At 45.8% G+C, this 27,692-nt stretch overlaps 1 protein-coding gene across 1 annotated transcript in view; it reads right to left on the reverse strand.

Moving 5' to 3' along the window:
* Window positions 1-923: 923 nt before the first annotated feature.
* Window positions 924-27,692, reverse strand: part of LOC119965408 (15-hydroxyprostaglandin dehydrogenase [NAD(+)]-like) — a 41,849-nt gene continuing 15,080 nt past the window's right edge. Inside the window, exons 4-7 of the mRNA XM_038796160.1 lie at window positions 25,054-25,150; window positions 22,746-22,822; window positions 1,807-1,955; window positions 924-1,154 (exon numbers count right to left, since the gene is read on the reverse strand). Of these exons, the coding sequence (XP_038652088.1) occupies window positions 1,019-1,154; window positions 1,807-1,955; window positions 22,746-22,822; window positions 25,054-25,150 (459 nt within the window). The 3' untranslated portion in view covers window positions 924-1,018. The remainder of the gene's footprint in view (window positions 1,155-1,806; window positions 1,956-22,745; window positions 22,823-25,053; window positions 25,151-27,692) is intronic.

Below are 27,692 nucleotides of genomic sequence, written 5' to 3' on the forward strand. Positions count from 1 at the left end.
GCTCAATCCCCAGGCAAAGGGCAGCAGAAAGCAGGAACCCCTGCCTTGTCCCCTGCTGTAACCCAAAATAATCCGAGCTGACCTTGGTCATCCGAACACTTGCCTTATGTGCCTTATACAGCAACCGAACAAAATCCACAAACCCCTGCCTAAACCGCCCCAACACCTCAAACAAATGCACCCACTCGACCTGGTCAAAAACATTCTCGCCTTCATTGTCACCACCACGTCCATTTCTCGGCCCACCAAGAGCATCATTATAACATTAAGCATCCTCCATACATTCGCCAACAACCTCCGCCCCTTCACAAACACAGCCTGGTCCTCACCCATCACCTCTGGCACACTCTATCCGCATCGCCAGCACTTTCTCCAACAACTCCGCATCGACATTCAACACCAAGATCGGGCGGTACGATCCACACCGCTCCGGGTCCTTGTCCTTCTTTAGTGAGCGATATCGAAGCCTGAGACAGTGTGGGCAAGAAGCATCCCCCCCTCACCATTGACTCATTATACACCTCCACTAGCAGGGGCCCCAGTTCCAAACCAAACTACCAAATTCGACTGGGAACCCATCCGAACCTGGGGCCTTGCCCACCTGCATCAATCCCACACAATCCATTACCGAGCTCAGCCCAAACAGGATCGCCAATCTCTGCACCTTCACCTCCTCAGCCTTCAGATACTAAACCCCATCCAAATACAGCCTCATCCCATCATCCCCCACCGGAGCCTCTGAATCAAACAATCTCCAGTAAAATGCCTCAAAGACCCCATTCACCTCCTTTGGCTCTGATACCACCGTGCCCCTATCATCTCTCACCCTCCCAATTTCTGTCACCGCAGCCTGCTAATATTTTGAAGTTTATATTTATAACCAACCCTTCGAAATGAAAATAGTAAAGCTACCAACACCGGCATTAAAGGGTAAATTATTTTATTTCCAACTGCTTTCGAACATTTCTTCATTGTTCTCGGTGACTCGCTGCTCACATTCGTTTGATCACTGAGCAGATTACTGAATTCCTGGGAGAAGACCAGATGGTTCAGCCTCATATTCAAACTTGGATTCTTCAAACACCTTCATCAAAGCCCCAGTCCTGGTCTGATCCGTGGCCAGCCGCAGGAATCCTTCAGCGACATCAGCAGTCCTTAAAGGAAAATCAGATGGGATTTCTTAACATTAATTCAATTTGTTTTATCCCAGAGGGTGAAAGCAGCTCGCCACGTTGGACTTTAGCTCAGCTGCTCTCACATTATCCACAATGTCAGTCAGGAGATAATTCCAATCAAATATGTCGGCCGGAATTCTCTGGTGTCACAATTCCATTTTGCCAGTGGGTTGCATGATGGCGAGGGGAGGTTACAATGGGAATCCCATTGACAATCAGCAGGAAGACAGAATCCCGCCGCCCAGCATTTACTGCCCATCCTTAATTGCCCTTGAACTGAGTGGTTTGCTATGCCAATTCAGGGGGCAGTCAAGAGTCACCTGTAGGCCCAGACCAGGTAAGGATGACAGGCAGATTCCCTTCCATGAAGGGACATTAGTGAATCAGATGTGTTTTTTCACAATGGTTTCATGGTCATCATTAGGTTTTTAATTGCAAATTTTTTTATTGAATTCAAATTCCACTTCCTGCCATGGTGGGATTTGAACCTGGGTCCTCAGAAATTACCTTGGGTCTCTGGTGTACTAGTCCAGTGACAATTACACTACACCACCCACCACCACCTCGCTCCATACATTGAACTGTGGTCATCCTAACTAATCCCTGACCCCTTTCTGACTGTTATACTCACTTCAGAACTCCAAATTTGTTGATCATCGCCTCTGACTTCGCCTTCTTTTCTGGAGTCCTCACTGATCGCAGACCTGCGAAAAGTGCAGTGTCAACAAAACCAGGACACAGCACGTGTAATCGAACTCCATGATTCTCAAAGCAGGTCAGCTGAAAGCAGAAATTCTGTAATGTTACAAACTCTCTGATTTTTTTGGAAAGTATTTTATTAAGGCATATATCATTTTAACAACAGTTTTCAAGGGCAACAACCAACAGAACAAATAACACCCGCCCAACCAAGAACCAAATCCAGCCAACGTGGCTCACATACACAGTTCCCCAGACCCGCTTCCCCACTAAGTGTTTCAGTGTTTCTCACCTCAACAACCCCTCCATGCCTCCCTCTTTCACCCCCCGTTATATCTGCTGACAGCTTAATTTTCCCCAAAGAAGTCGATAAACGGCTGCCACCTCCCGGTGAACCCTAACATTGATCCTCTCAGGGCGAACTTGATCTTCTCCAGCCTGAGAAACCCGGCCATGTCACTGACCCATCCCCCCGATTTTGGGGGTTCCAAGTCCATCCACACCAATAAGATCCCTCTTCGGGCTACCAGGGAAGCAAAGGCCTAAACTAGGCCTAAAATGGAATTGCGATACCAGAGAATTCCGGCCGACATATTTGATTGGAATTATCTCCTGACTGACATTGTGGATAATGTGAGAGCAGCTGAGCTAAAGCCCCAGAAATATCCAACGTGGCGAGCTGCTTTCACCCTCCGGGATAAAACAAATTGAATGAATGTTAAGAAATCCCATCTGATTTTCCTTTAAGGACTGCTGATGTCGCTGAAGGATTCCTGCGGCTGGCCACGGATCAGACCAGGACTGGGGCATTGATGAAGGTGTTTGAAGAATCCAAGTTTGAATATGAGGCAGAACCATCTGGTCTTCTCCCAGCAACTCCGTAATCTGCTCAGTGATCAAACGAATGTCAGCAATGAGTCACCGAGAAGAATGAAGAAATGTTCTAAAGCAGTTGAAAATAAAATAATTTACCCTTTAATGCCGGTGTTGGTAGTTTACTATTTTCATATCGAAGGGTTGGTTATAAATTTAAACTTCAAAATATTAGCAGGCAGCGGCGAGAGCAATTGTGAGGCTTTCAGCCTCTCTTGCCCCCTGGACTCCCGGGTCTTCCGACACCAGAAATCGCCACCTATGGACTCGGAACCACCCGTGCCTTCAATACCGTTGACATGTCATTGGCAAATCGTTGCCAAAATCTGCTAAGCTTTGGACAAACCCATAACATGTAGACATGTTTTGCAGACCTTCCCGCACACCGCCCAGGCCTATCCTCCAGCCCTTCATGGAACCTGCTCATACGGGCCACAGTCAGATGTGCCCTATGGACCACCTTAAATTGAATCAGGCTAAGCCTGGCACAGGATGAGGATGCGTTAACCCTATTCAGGAGTTCCTCCCGCAGTCCTGCCTCTAATTCCTTGTCCAATTCTGCCTCCCATTTGTGCTTCACCTCCCCGATCGGGGCTCCCTCCCATTCCATGAGTTCTTTATAAATTTCCGAGACCTTCCCCTCCCCCACTCCTATTTTCAACACTACCTTGTCCCGTATCCCTGGGGTGGTAGGTACGGAAAGGTCGAGACCTGCCTTCACACAAAGTCCCTTGCCTGCAGGTAGCTGAACCCATTCCCCCTGGCCAGCTCAAACTTCGCCTCCAAATCCTCCAAGCTGCCGTCAATAAACAGGTCCCCAAACCGCTCGATCCCCACTCGCTGCCAACTCCAAAACCCCCATCCAATCCCCCTGGTGCAAACCGGTCATTGCCACAAATAGGTGTCCAAACCAAAGCCCCTCTACTCCCATATGCTTTTGCCACTGTCCCCACACCCTCAAGGCCGCCACTACTGCTGGGTTGTAGAATACCGAGCTGGCGAGAACAGCAGAGGTGCCGCTACCAGTTCCCCTAAACTTGTGCTCTACATGAGGTCGTCTCCACATGCTCCCACACTGACCCCTCCCCCACTACCCACTTCCTGACCATAGCTATATTCGTCGCCCAGTAATAATTTCTGAAATTCAGTCGGGCCAGCACCCCCTCCCCTCGACCCCGATCCTGCAGCACCTTCTTTACCCACGGGATCTTACCTTTCTACACAAATTCAGAGATCACCGCATTCACCCTCTTCATAGAAGTCTTGGGGATACAATTAGGCAGGCACTGAAATATGAATACAAAACTTGGGAGGACCATCACCTTTACCATCTGCACCATCCCCGCCAGTGACACTGGGAGCATAATCCCACCCTCCCCGCCAGAATCATGTGAGAGCACCTTTGAGAAATGGGTGCTTAAAAAATGTACCTTTAAGAAATGGGTGTTTATCAGTGATGTCAGGGTGTGGGTGGAGCTGGGCTGTCTGTCAGCTTTTTACTTTTGTTTTAGGCTGTTTGCTGCAGATGTGTTTTAGTTTTGTTCTGTGTTGGAGCTGAAGCCAGACCAAGCAGGAGTACTGCTGTTCTCTCTGCCATCAAAAGACTATCTCTTGACCATTTGGTGAATTCAGAATTATAAATGTTCTCAGTAGTGAATGTAAATCTAATGCGCTTCTGTTAAAAGGTGTTTCTTTTGTCTTCTGGATGTTGTTTGGGAAGTTATTAAGAATTACTTAGTGTTGTAGTCTTTGGGGGTCGTATTTGAATTAATGGTTGCTAAGATGTTCACTGTATGTTTTAAAAAGGTTAACTTGAGTTCACAGAATAAACATTGTTTTGCTTTGAAAAAAATACTTTTCTATTTCTGCTCTACCACACCTGTATAGTGGGCCTTGTGCTCCCCATACCACAATCTATAAAAAGTTGTGGGTCAGGTGAACTCCATGATACACTTTGGGGTTCTCTAAACCCTGGCCCATGACAAATTGGGGGCTCGTCCGGGATAAAAGACTATCTATTGGATTGGTTGAGTGAACTTAAAGACAGTGAGGTGTGAGCATATTGTGGTTGCTTTTCCGGTGTGGTATTCTAGTTTAAGTGGGGAGTGTGTTGTGGACAATGGCTCTTTCAGAGGCTCTCAAGTTTTTGGGGATGGAGACGGTCACACGCGGTACCTTACAGACAGAGACTAAAAGCAGACTGTTAGATTTTGTACAAACATTGCAGTTAACATTATCTGACAAAATGCGAAAAGGTGAGGTAATTATGGTGGTGGCTAAGTATTTAAAGTTGCCTGAGGTACAGTTTGACTCATTGGAAATGGCAAAAATTCTGTTACAAATTAAACAAATGGAACATGAGAAATAATTAAAGCAACTTGAATACGAGAGAGAAGAAAAAGAAAAAAGAAAAAGCAAAAGAGATAGGGGCTGGTTTAGCTTACTGGGCTAAATCGCTGGCTTTTAAAGCAGACCAAGCAGGCCAGCAGCACGGTTCGATTCCCGTACCAGCCTCCCCAGACAGGTGCCAGAATGTGGCGACTAGGGGCTTTTCACAGTAACTTCATTGAAGCCTACTCATGACAATAAGCGATTTTCATTGTTTTCATTTCATTTTCAGATAGAGAGGAAAAATAAAGAAGAGAGAGGAAAAAGAAAGAGAGAGGGAAAGAAAAGGAGAGAGAGGAAAGGAGAAAAGAAAGAATAGCCCAAACAGAACAAAAGAAAGAGAAAGAGAGATACAAATCAGGGAAAAAGATAAAGAGAGAGAGTTTGAACTTCAGAAAATGGTCATGAAACATGACAGTCAGTTAAAATTGGCAGGTGTAAAGGGAAACAGAAAGTTGGATGACAGTGATGAGGACAGTGAGAAAAAGCGTCAAAGTCGAAGGCTTGGTGGGAATCTATTTAAATATGTCCAAGCATTGACAAGGTTTGATGAGAAGGAGCTGGAAGCCTTTTTCAATTCATTTGAGAAGGTGGCTAAACAAATGAAATGGCCACAGGACATGTGGATATTACTGATTCAAACAAAGCTGGTAGGAAGTGTTTGCTACCGGAGGAGGTATCTGGGACGTATGAGAAGGTGAAAAAATCCATCTTAGGTGCATATGAGCTAGTGCCTGAAGCTTACAGACAAAGGTTTAGAAATTTAAGGAAAGAATTTGATCAAACATACATGGAGTTTGAAAGGCTCAAACAGAGTAATTTTGATAGGTGGATAAGGGCTTTGAAATAGACCAAACTTATGAAGCTCTCAGAGTAATTATACTTTTGGAGAAGTTTAAAAATTCAATTCCTGATGTAGTGAGAACTCATGTGGAAGAGCAGAGGGTTAAAACTGCGGGAAGAGCAGAGGGTTAAAACTACGGGAAGAGCAGAGGGTTAAAACTGTGAGATTAGCAGCACAAATGGCAGATGATTATGAATTAGTTCATAAATCAAAGCTTGGTTTCTGACAGTTTCAGCCAGTGAGGGGTAGAAACTGGGGACATGAGAAATACTCAAGTGGTAAAGATAAAGGTAATCTGGTGGGAGATAATAAGGAGAGTCTGCCTCAGGTTAAAAAAGAAATCCAGGAGGGTGGAAACGAATTGAAAAGTTTCAAATATTTTCACTGTAATAAACTAGGCAATGTAAAGTTACAGTGTTGGTGGTTGAAAGCACTGGGAAGGCTGATGTGGTCAAACAGGATAAGTTTGGTAAAGTGGGAAAGGAAAGCCCAAGTGAAGCGAAGGTTGTGCAAAAGATTGTACAGCCTGATCAAGAGGTGATTGATAAGAAGGTGCCAGATCTCTTTAAGGAATTTAATTGTGTGAGCAAAGTTTACTCATGTGTATCAGGAGGAGCAGGTAACGAAATCACAATTTCAAGAGATACGGGAGCTAGTCAGTCTTTAATGGTAAGAGATGAGGAGTTATGTAGTTTGGGAAGAATGTTGCCAGAAAAGGTGGTAATATGTGGAATTAAAGTGTGAGAGGCGTAGTTTTCAATTATATAAGGTAAGGTTGGAAAGTCCAATACGATCTCTGCAAAGCCATCCGAGATGCCAAGAGAGAATATCAAACCAAGCTAATGTCACAGACAGACTCTCAGCGGTTGCGGCAAGGACTAAACAACATAACAGGCTACAAAGCGAAGCCGAGCAGTATCTCTGGTAGCAGCGCACCCCTCCCCAATGAACTCAATGCATTCTATGCTCAGTTCGAGCAGATAACCAACAATCCACTGTTGAGTGCCCCAGCAGCCCATAATTCACCCATACCCAGCATCACAGCTTCCCAAATCAGATCGGCCTTCCTGAAAGTGAAACCTCGGAAGGCGACGGGCCCGGACGGGATCCCTGGTCGTGCACTCGGAGCCTGTGCGGACCAGCTGGCAGAGGTGTTTGCGGACATCTTTAAACTGTCCCTACTCCACTCCGAGGTCCCCACCTGCTTCAAGAAGACCACCATCATACTGGTACGGTGGCCCTGACTTCAGTTGTAATGAAGTGCTTCGAGAGGCTGATCATGAAGCGCATCACCTCCATACTCCCGGAACGCCTTGACCCACTGCAATTTGCATATCATCGGAACCGGTCCACATTTCCGTGGCCCTATACTCATTCCTAGAGGATCTCGAAAACAAGGATTCCTTCATCAGACTCCTATTTATTGACTACAGCCCTGCCATCAACACCATAATCCCAGCCAAGCTCATATCAAAGCTCCAAAATCTGGGACTTGACTCTCCACTCTGCAACTGGATCCTCAATTTTCTGACCAACAGACCACAATCAGTAAGAATGAACAACAACACTCCTCCGCCACAAGGCTGCGTACTTAGCCCCCTACTCTACTCTCAGTACACACACGACTGCGTGGCAAAACTTGGTTCCAACTCCATCTACAAGTTTGCTGACAATACGACCATAGTGGGCCGGATCTCAAATAATGACAAGTCAGAATACAGGAGGGAGATAGAGAACTAGTGGAGTGGTGTAGCGACAACAATCTCTCCCTCTATGCCAGCAAAACTAAAGAGCTGGTCATTGACTTCAGGAAACAAAGTACTGTACACACCCCTGTCAGCATCAACGGGGCCGAGGTGGAGATGGTTAGCAGTTTCAAATTCCTAGGGGTGCACATCTCCAAAAATCTGTCCTGGTCCACTTACGTCGACACTATCACCAAGAAAGCACAGCAGCGCCTTTACTTCCTCAGGAAACTAAGGAAATTTGGCATGTCCACATTAACCCTTTTACAGATGCACCACAGAAAGCATCCTATCAGGCTGCACCACAGCCTGGCATAGCAACTGCTCAGCCCAGGACCGCAAGGAACTTCAGAGAGTCATGAATACCGCCCAGTCCATCACACAAACCTGCCTTCCTCCTATTGACTCCATCGACACCTCCCGCTGCCTGGGGAAAGCGGGCAGCATAATCAAAGCCCCCTCCCACCCGGTTTACTCACTCCTCCAACTTCTTCCATCAGGCAGGAGATACAGAAGTCTGAGACCACAAACGAACAGACTCAAAAACAGCTTCTTCCACACTGTCACCAGACTCCTAAATGACCCTCTTATTGACTGACCTCATTAACTACATCTTGTATGCTTCATCCGATGCCAGTGCTTATATAGTTACATTGTATATCTTGTGTAGCCCTATTATGTATTTTTTTTAATTCTCTTTTCTTCCCATGTACTTAATGATCTGTTGAGCTGCTCACAGAAAAATACTTTTCACTGTGCCTCGGTACACGTGACAATAAACAAATCTAATCCAATCCAATCCAATCCAATGAAGTGGTAGTAGGAGTAATAAAGAAACTATATTGTCCAGGAATACAGTTTAACTTGGGTAATGATATAGCTGGATCACAGGTGGGAGTGATGCCTACTGTGGTTGATAAGCCAGTGGAAAATCAGACTGAAGTGTTGATGTACAAATGTCCTGGGATTTGTCCGGATTCTGTAGTAACAAGGTCGCAAAATCACAGGATAAGACAAGAGGAGAAATCAGAGAATGAAGATGAAGTTGAAGTGCAATTATCAGAAACAATTTTTGGTCAGATGGTTGAAACAAGAACAGGTGGAGGATGAGGCAGATACATTTAGTTCAGGAAAATTGGCGGAGTTACAACAGAAAGATGTAGAAATAAAATGGATGTATCAGAAAGCATACACGGAAGACGAATCTGAGTGGATACCAGAGTGTTATTACCGTAAAAGTAATGTCTTGATTAGAAAATGGAGACCTTTCCATATGCAGGCGGATGAAAAGTAGGCAGAAGTATTGTCGGTATGATATAGAAAGGAGGTGTTGCGAGTTGCACATGAGGTACTAGTGGGAGGTCATTTGGGAATAAGGAAAACTCAAGCTAAAATCCAAAAACATTTTTATTGGCCTGGACTACATAAAGATGTAGTTAAATTTTGTCAATGATGTCACACATGTCAAGTGATAGGGAAACTCAAGTAGTGATAAAACCAGCGCCCTTAATACCCACTCCAGCATTTGAGTAACCTTTTACAAGGGTACTAATTGATTGAGCAGGACCGCTTCCTAAAACAAAAAGTGGGAATCAGTATCGTTTGATGATAATGGATGTGTCTACTAGGTTTCCAGAGGCCATTCCAGGACATAGAACATAGAAAAATACAGCACAGAACAGGCTCTTCAGGCCACAATATTGCACCAAACTTCTGTCCAAGATTAAAGAAAAAATCAATCGACACCCCAGCATTCTACAGTAATCCATGTACTTATCTAATAGCCGCTTGAAGGTCCCTAATGTTTCTGACTCAACTACTTCCAAAGGCAGTGCATTCCATGCCCCACTACTCTCTGGGTAAAGAACCTACCTCTGACATTCCCCTACATCTTCCACCATTCACCTTAAATTTATGTCCCCTTGTAATGGTTTGTTCCACCCGAGGAAAAAGTCTCTGTCTACTCTAACTACTCCCCTGGTATTCTTATAAACCTCTATCAAGTCGCCCCTCATCCTTCTCCATTCTAATGAGAAAAGGCCTAGTACCCTCAACCTTTCCTCGTAAGACCTACTCTCCATTCCAGGCAACATCCTGGTAAATCTCCTTTGCACCTTTTCCAAAGCTTCCACATCCTTCCTAAAATGAGGCGACCAGAACTGCACACATTACTCCAAATGTGGCCTTACTAAGGTTTTGTACAGTTGCATTATCACCTCACGGCTCTTAAATCCAATCCCTCTGCTAATGAACGCTAGCACACAATAGGCCTTCTGCACAGCTCTATCCACTTGAGTGGCAACTTTCAAAGATCTATGAACATAGACGCCAAAATCTCTCTGCTCCTCCACGTTGCCAAGACCCTACCGTTAACCCTGTATTCCGCATTCATATTTGTCCTTCCAAAATAGACAACCTCACACTTTTCAGGATTAAACTCCATCTGCCACTTCTCAGCCCAGCTTTGCATCCTATCTATGTCTCTTTGCAGCCGACAACAGCCCTCCTCACTATCCACAACTCCACCAATCTTCGTATAGTCTGCAAATTTACTGACCCACCCGTAATATTACAGCTAAAAAGATTATGGAGGAGTTACTTAAATTCTTTACAAGATATGGACTACCCACAGAAATACAATCAGATCAAGGATCAAATCTTACCTCAAGGTTATTCAAAGAAGTTATGAATAGCTTTGGATTAAAACAATTTAAATTAACTGCGAACCATCCAGAATTGCAGGGAGTGTTAGAAAGTGGCATCAGACATTAAAGACAATGTTGAGGGCTTATTGTCAACATTATCCAAAGGATTGGGATAAAGGAATTCCATTCGTACTGTTTGCAATTAGGGAATCACCTAATGAGTCAACCAAATTCAATCCTTTTGAACTAATTTTTGGTCATGAGGTAAGAGGACCACTTAAATTAATTGAGCAAAAATTGGTGAGTGAGAAATCAGAACTTACATTATTAGATTACGTGTAAGATTTTAGGGAATGATTAAATAGAGCAGTTGAATTGGCTCGACAACATTTAAAAGTTGCACAAAATCTGATGAAACGGGTAGCGGACAAGGAATCCAAAGTTCGTAGTTTTGCCAGTGGAGATAAAGTTTTAGTATTGTTACCAGTGGTAGGTGAACCTTTAAAAGCTAGGTTTTGTGGAATTTATCAGATTAAAAGGAAATTAAGTGAGGTGAATTATGTGGAAAAAACACTAGATAGAAGGAAGAATCACCGAGTGTGTCATGTGGATATGCTTAAAAGGTACTTTGAAAGGGAAGGAGAGAAAAAGGAGGAGGTTTTAATGATTCTAACTCAAAGTGACGAACCAAATCCAGATGACTGCGAATTTGACATACCTGAAATTAAATTGGTAAACAAGGATGTTCGTAAAAATTGGGATAAATTGTTGAATTACCTTCCAGAGGAAAAACGGACTGACCTGAAAGAGTTATTGATATCACGTGGGCAAGTTTGTAGAAATAACTTGGGAAGTACTAAAATGGCTAGACAGGAAGTAGATGCGGGAAATGCTGTTCCAGTCAAACAATGTCCATACAGACGTAACCCTTTAAAATTGGCACAGGTTAACAAAGAGATTGAGAGTATGCTTAAAAATGGCATAATTGATGTAGGTTGCAGCCAATGGAGCTTACCCATAGTGATGGTACCAAAACCAGACGGTACCCAATGGTTGTGTGTGGACTATAGAAAGGTTAATGCAGTTAAAAGAATGGACTCTTATCCTATCCCACGTTTGGAGGATTGCATTGAGAAAGTGGGACAATCACCTTTTATTTCTAAACTGGATTTAGTTGAAGGTTACTGGCAGGTACCTTTACCCGAAAGGGCAAAGGAGATTTCAGCTTTTGTGACTCCATATGGTATATACCAATTCAAAGTTATGCCATTTGGCATGAAAAATGCCCCAGCCACATTTCAACGGTTAACTAACAAAGTTGTTTCAGGATTACCCAATTGTGCGGTATACATCGACCATCTGGAAATTTTCAGCCAGACATGGACAGAACATTTAAAACATCTGATGGAGTTATTCGATCAACTTCAGGAGGCGTCACGGCGCTGAGGTCCCAGGTTCGATCCCGGCTCTGGGTCACTGTCTGTGTGGAGTTTGCACATTCTCCCCGTGTTTGCGTGGGTTTTGCCCCCACAACCCAAAAGATGTGCAGGGTAGGTGGATTGGCCACGCTAAATTGCCCCTTAATTGGAAAAAATTAATTGGGTACTCTAAATTTATTTAAAAAAACTTCAGGAGGCGGGTTTGGTGATAAACCTAGCAAGAACTGAATTTGGAAAACCCAGGTCACTTTCCTTGGCCATACAATCGGACAGGGCCGAATGGTCACACGGGATGTGAAACCAACAGTTATTGAGGAGTTTCCGATAACCTCGAGACAAAGGGTCTTCGCATGAGTGGATTTGATCAAACTTTTGTGCAAAAGTTTTGTAGCGTGATTGCTCCACTGATGGACTTGCTGAAGAAACGTCGAAAATTTCAATAGACAGCCGACTTTCAACAGGCATTTGACTGCCTGAAAGCTGTGATAACCAATGCTCCTGTGTTGGAGAATTGTGATCAGATTGAACTAAAGTATCTGACTTTAAAGAGACATGCCGAGGCATAGAGAAATGGACAAATCTTGCAGAGGCCTTCTTGTTCAAAGAGACTGTCAATCAAGAAAGATTTCAGTTGGAAGTAGAACACAAAAAATGGACTGTATTATTATACCTGTTTGCGTGTGTTGCTTTGTGAAACAAAAAAGCACACTTACTGTGTGCATTTCTTAAAGGATAGTGAAAAGGTGAAAAATGAAACCATCTTGAAGTTGGTGGGTTTTTTTTCTTGGGAGGAGGTGTCATGTGAGAGTACCTTTAAGAAATGGGTGCTTAAGAAATGTTCCTTGAAGAAATGGGTGTTTATCAGTGATGTCAGAGTGTGGGTGGAGATGGGCTGTCTGTCAGCTTTTTACATTTGTTTTAGGCTGTTTGCTGCAGGGTGTGTTTTAGTTGTGTTTTCAGTGTTGGAGCTCAAGCCAGGCAGAGCAGGTGTACTGCTGTTCTCTCTGTAATCAAAAAACTATCTCTTGATCATTTGGTGAATTCAGAATCATAAATGTTCTCAGTAGTGAATGTAAACCTAATGTGCTTCTGTTAAAAGTTGTTTCTTTTGTCTTCTGGATGTTGTTTGGGAAGTTATTAAGGATTACTTAGTGTTGTATTCTTTGGGGGTTGTATTTGAATTGATGGTTGATAAGATGTTCACAGAAAGGTAACTTAAGTTCATAGAATAAACATTGTTTTGTTTTAAAAAATACTTTTCCATTTCTGCTGTACCACACCTGTAGAGTGGGACCGTGTGCTCCCCATACCGCAATACCACAGATTGCACAGAAGATGGTGCCTCTCTGGCGACTCTCTGCGAGCTCTCCCCAACAGATCCACTTTTTACTTTGTTGCTATATTTACCTGCTATAAATATGGCAGTCAATAAGGTCACTTTTCTTAATCATCATTATGAGTATGCTTTCAGAGTCGCCAGGTATCTCTCAATACCGCCACAAGGTTCAACCTAATACCGATCAAAGAGCCAATACATCAATTAGTTAGTTCAAAGTCAATACTACTTTATTGACACAAAGTATGATTTACTCATGCACAATAACACTGAGGGCTAAACTATATCCATCACTAACACCTATACTTTACTTTAGGTGCCCACTTAGGTCAGAGGAACAATGACCTTTGTTCAGATCTGAAGCTGTTGGGTTTGAAAAGGTAAAGCAGTATAGCTAAGGTCGTCTGTCCGGAAGCGAGCATTCAACTGGTGGAAGGATCTCTCCGTTTGAGAGCCAAATGCAAGAGACTGAACCATTGGAGAGGGTTCCTTCTTATACTTGGAGGGCTCCGTGCGCTTTTAGGCGGGCCTTAAGCTTGGTCCCAATTAATTGGGCAGCTTCTTGATCACTGCCATCTATCTGAGCCAATAAAGGGGCAGGTGCCTTGATGGCTGGGTGTGTCCTAAATGACCACAGATTGCATAGAAGATGGTGCCGGAGCGAGGCAACTCTCTGCGAGCTCTCCCCAACAGATCCACTTTTTACTTTGTTGCTATATTTACCTGCTATAAATATGGCAGTCAATAAGGTCACTTTTCTTAATCCTCATTATGAGTATGCCTTCAGAGTCGCCAGATATCTCTCAATACCGCCACAAGGTTCAACCTAATACCGATCAAAGAGCCAATACACCATCTTGCTATTTACAGGAAACAAAGCTATATACAAAGGAAGGTGCCTGGTGCAGATGATTAATATGCAGTAACTTGAACAAAAACGATGCTATTTACAAAGCACGGGAGAACGATTTTAACAGGGAAGAAAGCATCTCAGAAAGTCCACTCATTTGCAAATTTCATAAATTCAGTCTCTGAGGTGGGCGACGAACTCTGGTTGACTGCCTCAAGGTTGGGTTAATAGTTGGCAGGTCAGGAGCTGGGTGGGCTGCAGCACAGTCAGGGGGAGGCAGAGTGACCGGAAGCTCTGCACAGTCCATGGCAGGGTCAGCAGAGGAGCTGTACGGAGGATCCCGTGATGACTGTGGAACAAGGTGAAGGGTAACCGGACCAGGAAGGAGCAGGGAGCCACCTGCCTGAGAACAACAGCAGGCGCAGATCAGCCACCATCCAGAAGATGGATGCGAACCATGTCGTGTGGGTGGATGTCGGGGAGATCAGCAGTACGTGAGTCGTGCGCAGCTTTTTGTTTTGTCTGAGACATCTGCACCTATGGAGCATGGGGACATGATCGAGATTGGGCGTGAGAATCGATGGCACCTTCGTCCTGAGGGTGCGGTTCATCAGTACATATGTCTTCGCACCTCACACTTAGTTAGGTACATTCTTCACACACCCATACTATTTGTCCCATAATCACATCAATGTTTTTTTTAAAAGGGGGGATGTCATAATATGCACCAGTATATCATGGTGCAGACACATACTGATGGACATACACTGGGACCAATCAACATGCACAAACACTGCAGCCAATCACCAGTCAGAATACACACACTATAAAGGCAGAGGGCACCACGGTTCCCGCTCATTCTGGATGCTGCCTCTCAGTAGAACAAGAGCTCATCAAGTTTAGCTCAGACTCACACCACATGCTGAGAGATTCAACTGGTTCGGACAGGCTTAGGTCTCTAGTTAAACTAGCATTGTTTATACCCACAGTCCTCGAATGTCGATTAGTTCATATTTAGTTAATAAAATAGAGTTGAACCTACCTCAGTGTTGGTGGTATATGTTAACCTCGCAAGTCTACATTATCCAACACTTCAGTCACAGCCTGCCAACCTGAGAGTGACACCTTTATTCTGCTAGCTGCATCCTTAAAAAATCTCTAACAGGCTTGTCAAACATAATTTGCCTTTCATAAATCCATGTTGACTCTGCACAACTTTGCCATTATTTTATAAGTGTCCAGTTATCACATCCTTTATAATAGATTCCAGCATTTTCCCAACTATTGATTTCAGGCTGGCAGGTCTGTAGTTCCCCGTTTTCTCTCTCTTTCCAGGGCTCGAGTGGAGTCCTGTGTGGCATCTCTCATGCCACAGCTAACAGGCGTATCCGACAGATTATGGATGTCCTGTTTGCCCAGGCAGAAAACAACATTGTCTTTGAAATGGACCAAGCCCAACAGATGCCCAGGCATCAGGATTCTCCACCATCGCCGGATGCTACAGGTCCAGGGGGTAATGGATAGCACACATGTTGCGTTGTGCTCACCAGGCCATCTGGGAGTGCCCTACGTTAACAGTAAGTAGTTCCACTCTTTGAACTTACAGCTCCTGTGCAACCACCACATGAAGATCATGCACGTGCGTACATGCTTGCCGGGGAGTGTACACAACAGCTACATCCTGGGGCAGTCGGCCATCCCTGGCCTCTTCAAGGAGCACCCCAGGATGGGCGGTTGGCTCTTGCGGGGTAAGGGGTACCTGCTGAGGACCTGGCTTATGTCGCCAATACGGAGACCGAAGCGGAGACCCAATACAACGAGACTCATGTGGCCACCCGAGCTGTGATTGAGCGGTAGATCAGGCACTTCAAGATGCGGTACCAATCCCTTGACCGCTCTGGTGGTGCCCTGCAGTCCACCCCATGGAGGGTCGCCCGCTCTGTGGTCGTCTGCTGTGTCCTCCACAACCTTGCACAGCAGCGGAGCGACGAGCTGGAGGTTGGTGATGAGGCACATGTGGCCACTTCGGAGGAGGAGGACGAGGATGATGAGGTAGCGCATAGTCAGCAGGGGTTGGAGGACGATCCCAGGGAGGGGCGGGAGGACCTGCCAGAGGATACAGGACAGGCAGACGTGGTGAGGGTGCAGCAAGCCCGGAGGGCCAGAGAGGCCCTCATGCTCACCCAACTCACATAGGACATGGCCTGGTCCGTCATCGATACCTTACCCACCCCCCACCCTCATCTCCTCACCCTCCCAGGGTATGTGTTACATCACTCCAGGGTGCTGTGTGACTGTGTCGGCATCGTCGGCGGGTCACTGTTGAGGGCAGGGGACTGATCATAACCCGCAGAGAGCTGAGCGCCATTGTTCCTCAATCTATATCACAGTGTGACCCCTCCCTGTCTGCTGAGTGCTCACTCACACCCATCACCTGCGTGTGGTATGCTGGGAGCGGGGGGTGGGGGGGGTGCCTGGAGAGATGGGTCAGGGTTCAGAGGTCACCAATATTGTGGAAGAAAGTGACATATTATGCATGATCAGGAGGCGGCAGTCACACATGATCTGAACATTCAGGGAATGGAGAACACCTTCTAGTTAAAAAAGACATTCTCTGAATCCTTCCAGCCCCCTGAACAACACCAATTTCCCCGGAAGCCCCCCCCCCCACCCCCCCCTGATCACTGGGGCGGCAGCTCTGGTGGCCTTGAGCTGCATGTGGGTTAATGGAAATGGCTCCTCACCTCCCCTCAGCAGCCATTGCATGAGCTTCACCTTTTTAAAAGGCAGTATTAAATGATCCGCATTACGCCATCGGGAGTGGGCTGGGCGAATTGCAAAATGTTTTCCGCCCAGCGCGTATCTCGATTCTGGTATTTCCCACAATTCACTCACCGTGCCGCGATCAGCCCCGGTTACAATGTGGAGGTTGAATGATGGCCAATGTCTCTGTGCAACTATTTTATCCTATCTCTTTGTAACAGTTTTGCTGAATTTCAGTTTGTGGTTTAACTGCTTCAAAAAGTTGTGAAATATGCCTGTTAGAAATATAAACTGGTACTTGCTGATTTCATGTGCAGAACTTGCAGAATTGTTACTTAAAAAGGCTGGTAGAAAATGACAGACTGAAGAGGCTGCTAAACATGCTGGGGACTGGTTAGTTAGGTGGGAGAGTGCGGGATAGGGTCCCGCTGCCTTCCTCACCCCTCCAGTCAGGCAGGCAGCCTGGGAAGCATCCCTGCTGCCCGAAGACCAATTGAAGCCCTTGGGTAACTACTTACTGGACTCATTCTACCATTGACAGCACGGTGACACAGTGGTTAGCACTGCTGCCTCAGAGCGCCAGGGACCCCGGTTCAATCCGGCCTCGGGTGACTGTCTGTGTGGAGTTTGCATTTTCTCCTCGTATCTGCGTGGCTTTCCTCCGTGTGCTCCGGTTTCGTCCCACAGTCCAAAGATGTGCAGCTTAGGTGGATTGGCCATGCTAAATTGCCCCTGTGTCCAATAGGTTAGGTGCGGTTACTGGGTTATAGGGATTGGGTGGAGACGTGGGCTTAAGTAGGGTGCTCTTTCAGTGTGTCAGTACAGACTCGACGGGCCGAATGGCCTCCTTTTGCACTGTAAATTCTGCAAATTCTATTGGCGGTATTCAACCAGTGATGGGCCGAGGACTCGCAGCCTAGCAGACCCTGTCAGCATCGGCAACAACAGCATAGTCCAGAATTTTCCAGTCCCCTCCTGTTGCCCCTCACAGCGGGTTTTCCTCTGCACCGGCCACCTAAGGGGACTGCTTGCCTCTCTATAGTCAATGACAATTTGCATAGTTCACCCATCCCGCCAGCACGGAACCTGTGGCTGAAGGGAGACTTCGGCGATTCAGGAGGCTCCAGCTGGAGGGAAGAGATGGAAAGTCCCGGCCATTCGCATCGGTGGCCGTTCATTTTGAGGCACTGTATGCCCTCTCGAGGGACGCAGCATCAGGAAGGATGGCCAGCTGTAAGTGCCCCCAAACACAGGGCAGATGCTGCACAACGTGACTAAATGTGAATTTACACACTTCGGTGTGAAAAACAGAAAGGAAGGCAGCATGCTGCGTCAGCAGACAGGTAGGAGTCAGACTATGATATAGATTGGGGAGCAACTGTTCTCAGCAGATTATCATCACTCCCCTGCCTTTGACAGTGACTGTCTAACAGTGTCAACACAGTCCCATCACCCTGTAATGATGTTACACAGACCCTGGGGGGGTGGAACCGGGTGGGTGGGGAGGTATGGTGGGCAAGGTCACAACGTATTTGAAGCAGGAGAGAATGAGGGCCTCCCTGGACCTCTGAGCTTGCCGGACCCTCACACTGCTGCCTGTCCTCCCTGTTCCAGCTGGTCCTGCGGGTCGGCCACAGGCTAGTCCTCCGACCCCTCTTGGTCCGACGCCTCCTTGTCCTCCGAGGTTGCTACATATTCTTCCCCTCCACCTCCAGCACATCGCCCTTCTGCTGTGCCACATTGTGAAGGGCACAGCAGACCACCACAAAGCAGGCGACCCTCTGGGAATGCGCCACCAGAGTGTTTGAGGCGTTGGAACTGCATTTTGTGGAGTCCGATGCGCCACTCATGACAGCCCGGGCGACTGCATGGGCCTCGGTGTATCGGGTCTCTGCATCAGTCATCGGCCTCGGCACCAGTGTCAAAAGACAGGTCCTCAGTGGGTAACCATTTTCCCCCAAGAGCCAAGCGGGCTGTGGCGGTCTTTGAAGAGGTCCCAGGATACAGCTGCCATGCACACTAGCTGGAAGCCTGCTAGTTCATGATCTTCATGTGGTGGTTGCACGCGAGCTGGACTTTCAGGGAGCGGAAACCCTTCCTGTTGCTGATGGGCACTCAAAGATGGCCTGGTGAGCGCAGGGCAATATACATGCCATCCACTACCCCCTGGACCTCGGGCAACCCTTCATTGGGGGAGAATCCTGCTGCCCATGCATCCTGTTGGGCCTGGGCCATGTAAGAGTTTATATAACTCAGTGTCTGGGCAAACAGGGCATTCGTGACCTCACGGATGGACTTTTGGGCTGTAGGTTGTGAGATGCCGCACAGTTCCCCGCTCGAGCCCTGGAATGATCCTGAGGTATAGAAGTTCAAGGCTGCGGTGACCGTCGAGCAGGTTTCTTCTTACTCCACATGGTACCAAGTATTCATGTACATGGCACAGGTGCAGCACCAACCCCTTGGTGAGGCAGAGACCCCTGCGACATATGCTGTCCATCATCCGTTCAAAAGACAAGCGACAGCTGTACACCTTGGGCCATCGCGGCCTCTCCCTCTTGGTCCCTACCGGCGTGATGGACGGCCGGATCCTCTGGGTGTGGGATGGGGCCCTGCACACGGACCACCATGTGGGTCAGCTGGGGTTATGGGGGTAGGGTGGGAGAGTGGATATAGGTAGGGTGCTCTTTCAGAGAATCAGTGCAGACTGATCCACATTATAGGAAGGATGTAATTGCACTGGAGGGGGTGCAGGGAAGATTCACCAGAATGTTGCCTGTGATGGAGCATTTAAGTTATAAAGAGAGGTGGGATAGGCTTGGGCTGTTTTTCTGGAGCAGAAAAGACAGGGGTGACCTGATTGAGGTGTACAAGACTGTGAGGAGCATGGACAGGGTGGAAAGGGAACAGCTGTTCCCCTGAGTTGAAGGGTCAGTTACGAGGGGACACAAGATCAAAGTGAGGGGTGGTAGGTTTAAGGGGGATTTGAGGGGAAACTCTTTTTACTCAGAGAGTGGTGAAGGTCTGAAATGCACTGCCTGGGAGGATGACAGAAGCGGGTTGCCTCCCATCCTTTCAAAAGTACCTGGATGAGCACTTGGCAAGTGGCTATGGGCCAAGTGCTGGCAAGTGGTATTAGGTGGGCAGGCCAAGGCCATTCATGTGTCGGTGCAGATTCGATGGGCCGAAGGGCCTCTTCTGCACTGTAGGGATTCTATGACAGATCGAGTATAATGCGCAAAAAAGTGTGAAATTATTCACTTATATAGGAGGAATAGAAAACGAGAGTCTTCCTTTATCAGTGAGAGATTGGAATAGGTCGGGATTTAGGGGGTTTGGGGGTCCTTGTACATGATTCGCAGAGAGTTGGAGGTACAGCAACCAATTAGAAAGGCAATTAATCTGATAATCTCTAATTGCAAGTGGGAGTTAGAGTGCAAGTATAAGGAAATCTTGCTTAGAGGGGCTGCAATGAAGATTAATTGGATTGATTCCGAGGATGAGAGGGTTGTCCTCTGAGGAGAGATTGATTAGAATACACATGTGTTTTCCAGGGCAATTAAATCACAAGGACAGAAATGGAGGAATGCAGTGTGGTGTTCTCCACTTTGCTTTACCTGGATGGCTTGGATGTGTAATGTTGAACAAAGAACAACAAGCTTTGTTAGCGAACAAAACTAATTTATTAGCATTACTATTATAAGATTGCACCTATTCCTGAAGTATAATGTTACATTAAACTATGCTATCTCTAACTACGGAACTTTCAAATACACAACTGATCTCTCTTATGCCTAAATACCAAATACCTGGGGCAGCAGGGTAGCATGGTGGTTAGCATAAATGCTTCACAGCTCCAGGGTCCCAGGTTCGATTCCCGGCTGGGTCACTGTCTGTGTGGAGTCTACATGTCCTCCCCCTGTTTGTGTGGGTTTCCTCCGGGTGCTCCGGTTTCCTCCCACAGTCCAAAAGATGTGCGGGTTAGGTGGATTGGCCATGCTAAATTGCCCGTAGTGTCCTAATAAAAGTAAGGTTAGGGGGGGTTGTTGGGTTACGGGTATAGGGTGGATACGTGGGTTTGAGTGGGGTGATCATGGCTCGGCACAACATTGAGGGCCGAAGGGCCTGTTCTGTACTGTTCTATGTTCTATGAACCCAGAATCCCAGAGGTGACATGATATGGCTGTTCTGTGGTTTCCTCTCGTGGTAAGAAGCATTATCATTAATTTGTTAAGTCTTTACATCACAGTCAGTTATATATTATGACACACAGGACCAGAGGAGATTACAGAGAAGGGTGAAGCCACTGCGGATTAGTAAGCAAATGCTCTCCCATTCAGTACGGCCATGACAGATTTTGGGCTTGTGAATCCACAGCAACCCTACAATGCAGAAGGAGGCCATTCGGCCCATTGGGTCTGCGTCCACCCTCTGAAAGGGCACTCTATCTAGGGCCACTCCCCCACCCTACACATAACCCCGGCCATTGGTCATGGCCAATCCACCTAACCTGCACATCTTTGGACTATGAGAGGAAACCGGAGCACCCGGAAGAAATTCATGCAAACACAGGGAGAACTTGCAAACTCACACAGACAGTCACTCAAGCCGGGAATTGAACCCGGGTCCCTGGTGCTGTGAGGCATTAGTGCAAACCACTGGGCCAACCTGCTGCCTCATTGTACATTGTTCTAATTAAAAATCCTCAATTTCCCAGTCTTTCATGAAACCTGGCAGATTCCTCTTGAATTTTTGTGGCTCAGTCTGTAAAGCTTTGATTTGCTTCCTCTAGTGTGGAGCTCAACACTGTACCCAGTATCTAATTCAGGTTATATTGACCGTTCAGAAGTCTCATCATTACCTCTTGGTTTTAAAAGAATGAAGAAGAATGAGAAGGGAGATCATTGAACCATACAAGACTTTGAAGACTTGACAGTTTAGATGCTGAGAGGTGGTTTCCTCTCGCTGGAAGTCTAGATCTCGGATCACAGTCTCAGCATGAGGGGTTTACCATTTTGGTCTGGGATGAGGAAAAATGTTTTCCTTCAAAGGATTGTGAATCTTTGTCATTCTCTCCCCTGATGATGTGGAGTCAATTTAAGGTATATTTATGGATCAATGGATCCATGGATCCATGGATCCATTGGATTTTTGGGCACTAAGGGGATATCGAGATTAGTGAGGAATTGAGTCAAGGTAAAAGTTGAGCTATGATCGGGGCGGCATGGTAGGGCGGTGGTTAGCACTGCTGCCTCACGGCGCCAAGGACCTGGGGTCGCTCCCAGCTCCAGGTCATTGTCCGTGTGGGGTTTGCACATTCTCCCCGTGTCTGCATGGGTGTTATGGGAGCGTTGGTTTCAGAACCCCAAAAGGTATCATGGAGTTCAACCAACCTCTCCCTTTAATGTATTGTTGCTTTTGAAGCACACGGCTTGGTCTCCAGGTGTGGCATTACATTTATGGACACGTGGGTTTTTAAACACAAAACAATGTTTATCCATGAATTCAATTTAACCGTCTTTAATAAACATTGCATCCCTTAACACCCCTTACTTAAAATAATACAACACTAAATAATCCCTCAAAATGTTCCTTCAAACCTCCAAAATACTTAACACCTTTAAACAGAAACACATCAGGTTAAAGACATTACTATTATCAGTTTAAATCACCCAAATGATTCAGAGATAGTCTTTCCTGACAGAGATCACAGCAGATCCAGCTCACTGCAAACACAGCCACACCCAAGCTCTTTTTCTCAAAACTGAAACTAAAACTCGCAAAAAGCAGAAGTGATCTCAGCTCAGCTCCCACCTCTGACATCACTTCAGTAATATGAGCTGCTCCATTTCTTAAAGGTACATTGCTTAAACATCCATTTCTTAAAGGTACTCTCACATGACAGTTGGGTCTCACCCTCAAAACCCAAAGATGTGCAGGGTAGGTAGATTATACAGGAAACGATTATTTACGATACGATTTAACACTCACAGCCATCGATTTAGTGAATCCCACCACTCCATATTTGGAGGCTGAATAAACCGGTCCAACGTAAAAGGGAATCAGACCTGTTCACCACAAAACAGCAGAGGGAAAATATCAAATAATTACATCAGATAGAATCATGTGACTATATAGAAAGGCACAGAAGATACAGCCTGAAAATTGGTTATTCAGCCTATCTAGTTCATGTCAACATTTACCCTCCACAAGAACAAACAGTTCACATTTGAGCTGTTCCCAAATTTGTTCAACCCCTTTTCTTCCACCTCTCCAAACTAAGCTTCAACATTGAAATTTTCTGCTCCATCCACTAACTGTGGGGGGAGAATGTGACAGCCACACATCTTCAAACCCATCGCCGCTACCATCTAGAAGGACAAGGGCAGCCGACACATGGAAACACCATCACTTGGAAATTCTCCTCCAAGCTCCTCAACATCCTGACTGGGAAATACTTTGCCGTGCCTTCACTGTTTCTGGGTCAATATCCTGGAACTCCCGCCCAACAGCACTATGGATGTATCTACACCACAGAGACTACACCATTGACAAGCAGCGGGAGTAGAGAATCCCGCCACCAGCAAACAGCACGCCGTCAAGGGTTAGGGGCAATAGAGGAGTGGACAAGGATGACACGGAGGGAGTAGTCCCTGCAGAATGCTGACAGTGGCGGTTGGGGGGGGGGGGGGGGGGGGGGGGGGGGGGGGGGGGGGGGGGGGGAGGGGGGGGCAGCTGGTGGAATTTAATTTTAAATGGAAAGCTAGTCATGGCAAAGGTGACCACGAGGCTGGTATTGAATGTTGTTGAAACCCACCTGGCTCATTCATATCCCCTCGGGAAGGAAATCTGCCATCCTTACCTGATCTGGCCAACATGTAAACTCTACACCCACAGCACTGTGGTTGATTCTTACCATCCCCTGAAATGGGCCAGCAAGCCAATTCACTTCAAGGTAATCTAGGACAGGGTGGCAAATGCTGGCAAAACCCACATTGTGTAAAAGAAAAAGAATTGCACAGATCATCAAATGCCAGAGCAGGCCCATGCAGAGAAAGAGTTCAAAGGGAATATAACACCACCCCTTCAACTGCAAAAAGAACAAATAATTGCATTTATGTAACACCTTTCATGGCCCAGGATGTCCCAAAGCACTGTACAGCCACTTAATACTTGTTTGAAATGACACTATTGTAATTTAGAAAACAATGCAACCAATTTGCACACAGCAAGATCCCACAAACAGCAATGTGGTAATAACCAGATGTAATGATATGTATAGTATAGTAAAGGATTAACACCTGAAACTATGAAATCAAACACTGGATGGCGTTACTAATTCACTGTATATAAGACAGCATCTTAGGTATTCTGAGAGAAACTGAAGAGAACATGATGAGAGTACAGTGAGAATTTAATGTTGAAATATAGCACAAAGTCAAGTCATAGTGTAGTTTAATAGTTAAATAGAATATTGATTGCTGTATTACAGATTCAGTATCATTGTTTAGTATCTGTAACTCAGTACAGTGGGCAAACTTCATTTAGTTTAGTAGTGTAAAATAAATTTGTTTTGATTCAAACTTCTTATTTTTATAATCTTTGTCAACACTACATATTGGCTATCTTGGAGGAAAAGGCAAGGAATATAACACCAGATACTGTACTCTTTCTGTGTTATTGATTAATGGATAATTTTGGTCAGGACACTGAGGATACCCTCCCTGCTTTTCTTTGAAACAATTCCAAGGGAGAGGTGGACAGGGCCTTGGTTAACATCTCATCAGAAAGATGGTCTCTGACAGTGCAGCATTCTCGTTGTCAGCCTCAATTTTGGTAATCAAGTCTTAGGCTGGAACACCTATCTCTCGAAAAGAGAAGACTGAGGAGTTAACTTGATAGATGAAGGGTTATGACACGGGAGATTGAAATAATTGTTTTGGCCTCTATTTGAGTCCAAAACTAGGAGCCATTTATTAGAAAGGCACTCATTAATCCAATGAGAAACTCAGAAAACTTCTTTCCCCAGGGGGTGGTTTGAATGTGCGACTTGCTCCCACACAGAATGGGAAAGCTAAATAACAACTAACAGGTAACTAGATAAATTGGATGATGGTGTGAGATGAAGCAGGTGAGTGGAGGCACGTGTGGAGTATAAATATGTTTCCTTGCTGTAAATTATAAGTAAAACGTACTTTCCTAAAAAAAAATAGTTTGTTCTAAGTGGATGTTTTCCAGCATCCACATGAAACATTTACAACAAAGCACATTGATAAGCAATTGTTATTGTATTGATTACCTGCCAGGGAGCTGATATTAACAATCACTCCTCCTGCACCTCCAGTTTCCTTACTCATGTGCTGTATTCCCAGATGGGTTCCTTTGATCACACTGACCTGCAATACAAGCAGTAAATAGAGGAATCACCAGAGAACAGGCACATTCAGAAAACAGGACAAACATTAAAGTACAAACATACACAGGTTGAAGTAAAGTACAGAGAGTTACAATCTCGGTGGCACAGTGGTTAGCACAACTGCCTCAGAACGCCAGGGACACAGATTCAATTCTGACCTTGGATGGCTGACTGTGTGGAGTTCGCACATTCTCCCCATATCTGCGTGCGCTTGCACTACATATTGGCTCCGGTTTCCTCCCACAGTCGAAAAATAAGAACATAAGAACTAGGAGCAGGAATAGGCCATCTGGCCCCTCGAGCCTGCTCCGCAATGCATTGAGATCATGGCTGATCTTTTGTGGACTCAGCTCCACTTTCCGGCCCGAACACCATAACCCTTAATCCCTTTATTCTTCAAAAAACTATCTACCTTTACCTTAAAAACATTTAATGAAGAAGCCTCAACTGCTTCACCGGGCAAGGAATTCCATAGATTCACAACCCTTTGGGTGAAGAAGTTCCTCCTAAACTCAGTCCTAAATCTACTTCCCCTTATTTTGAGGCTGTGCCCCCTAGTTCTGCTTTCACCCGCCAGTGGAAACAACCTGCCCGCATCTATCCTATCCATTCCCTTCATAATTTTATATGTTTCTATAAGATCCCCCCTCATCCTTCTGAATTCCAATGAGTACAGTCCCTGTCTACTGAACCTCTCCTCGTAATCCAACCCCTTCAGCTCTGTGATTAACCTAGTGAATCTCCTCTGCACACCCTCCAGTGCCAGTACGTCCTTTCACAAGTAAGGAGACCAAAACTGAACACAATACTACAGGTGTGGCCTCACTAACACATTATACAATTGCAGCATAACCTCCCTAGTCTTAAACTCCATCCCTCTAGCAATGAAGGACAAAATTCCATTTGCCTTCTTAATCACCTGTTGCACCTGTAAACCAACTTTCTGTGACTCATGCACTAGCACACCCAGGTCTCTCTGCACAGCAGCATGCTTTAATATTTTATCATTTAAATAATAATCCCGTTTGCTGTTATTCCGACCAAAATGGATAACCTCACATTTGTCAACATTGTATTCCATCTGCCATACCCTAGCCCATTCACTTAACCTATCCAAATCCCTCTGCAGACTTCCAGTATCCTCTGCACTTTTTGCTTTACCACTCATCTTAGTGTCATCTGCAAACTTGGACACATTGCCCTTGGTCCTCAACTCCAAATCATCTATGTAAATTGTGAACAATTGTGGGCCCAACACGGATCCCTGAGGGACACCACTAGCTACTGATTGCCAACCAGAGAAATACCCATTAATCCTCACAGATTTAGAAGGTGCAGTTGAAGAAGGCTTGGCAATTTTCCTTTTGTTCTTTCATGGGATGTGGGCTTTGCCAGCTGGTCAGCATTTATTAACCATCCTTAATTGCTCTCAAGAAGGTGATGGTGAACCACTGTTCTGAAGCACTGCAGTCAGTTAGAGCACTAGTAGAGAGGGAGTTCCTGGATTTTGATCCACGACAGAGAAGGAATGGCAATATATAACCAAGTCAGGATAGCAAGTGACTTGGGAGAGGAACTTGCAGTTGATGGTGTTCCCATGTGTCTGCTGCCTTTGTCTTTCTAAATGGCATGGCCGAGGATTTGGGAGGTGATGTCGAAGGAATCTTCGGAACTTCCAGTTGTGTATCTTGTAGATGGTACACGCTGCTGCCACTGTGCGCAGGTGGTGAAGGGAATGACTTGAAGGTGGTGCATGGGGTGCCAATCAAACCGGCCGTTTTGTGCTGATGCAGATGAGCTTCTTGAATGTTGTTGGAGCTGCACTCACCCAGGCAAGTGGACAGTATTCCATCACACCCCTGACTTGTACCTTGTACATGGTTGACTGGTTTGGGAAGTCAGGAGATGAGTTATGCTCAATAAAATTCTGAAACTCTTATCAATTCTTGTAGCTGCAGTATTTATACGGTTGGTCCAGTTCAGTTTCTAGTCAATGGTAACCCGCAGTGTATTGACAGTTTGACTTCAGTGATGGTCATGTCATTGACCATCATGAGGACACGGTTGGATTCTCTCTTGTTGGAGATGGTCATTGCCTCGCACTTCTGTAGTGTGCATTTTTATTTGCCACTTAACAGCCCAAGCCTGCGTGCTGTCTAAGTCGTGTTTCGCATGGGTATGAAATGTGTTGGTATCTGAGGAGCTGCAAATGATACACAACACTGTGCACTCAGTGAGCATCCACACTTCTGATCTTATGATGGAAGGAAGGTCACTTACGAAGAAGGTCAAGCTGGTTGGGCCCAAGACCCTAACCTGATGAACCCCTGCAGCAATGTTCGGGGCTCAGACAATTGGCCTCCAATAACAACAAGAATCTTCCTTTGTGCTGGGACCGACTCCCACCGGTGGTATGTTTTCCCTCTGATTCCAGTGTATTGCAACTTAGCTGGGGTCCTTGATGCCATGCTGCAGCCATGATCTCACTGCAGTCACTCTCAACTGTTTTCTGGAATTCAGCT

The sequence above is a fragment of the Scyliorhinus canicula genome, chromosome 4 (genome assembly GCF_902713615.1).
Source record: "Scyliorhinus canicula chromosome 4, sScyCan1.1, whole genome shotgun sequence".
In the NCBI taxonomy this organism is placed as follows: domain Eukaryota; kingdom Metazoa; phylum Chordata; class Chondrichthyes; order Carcharhiniformes; family Scyliorhinidae; genus Scyliorhinus; species Scyliorhinus canicula.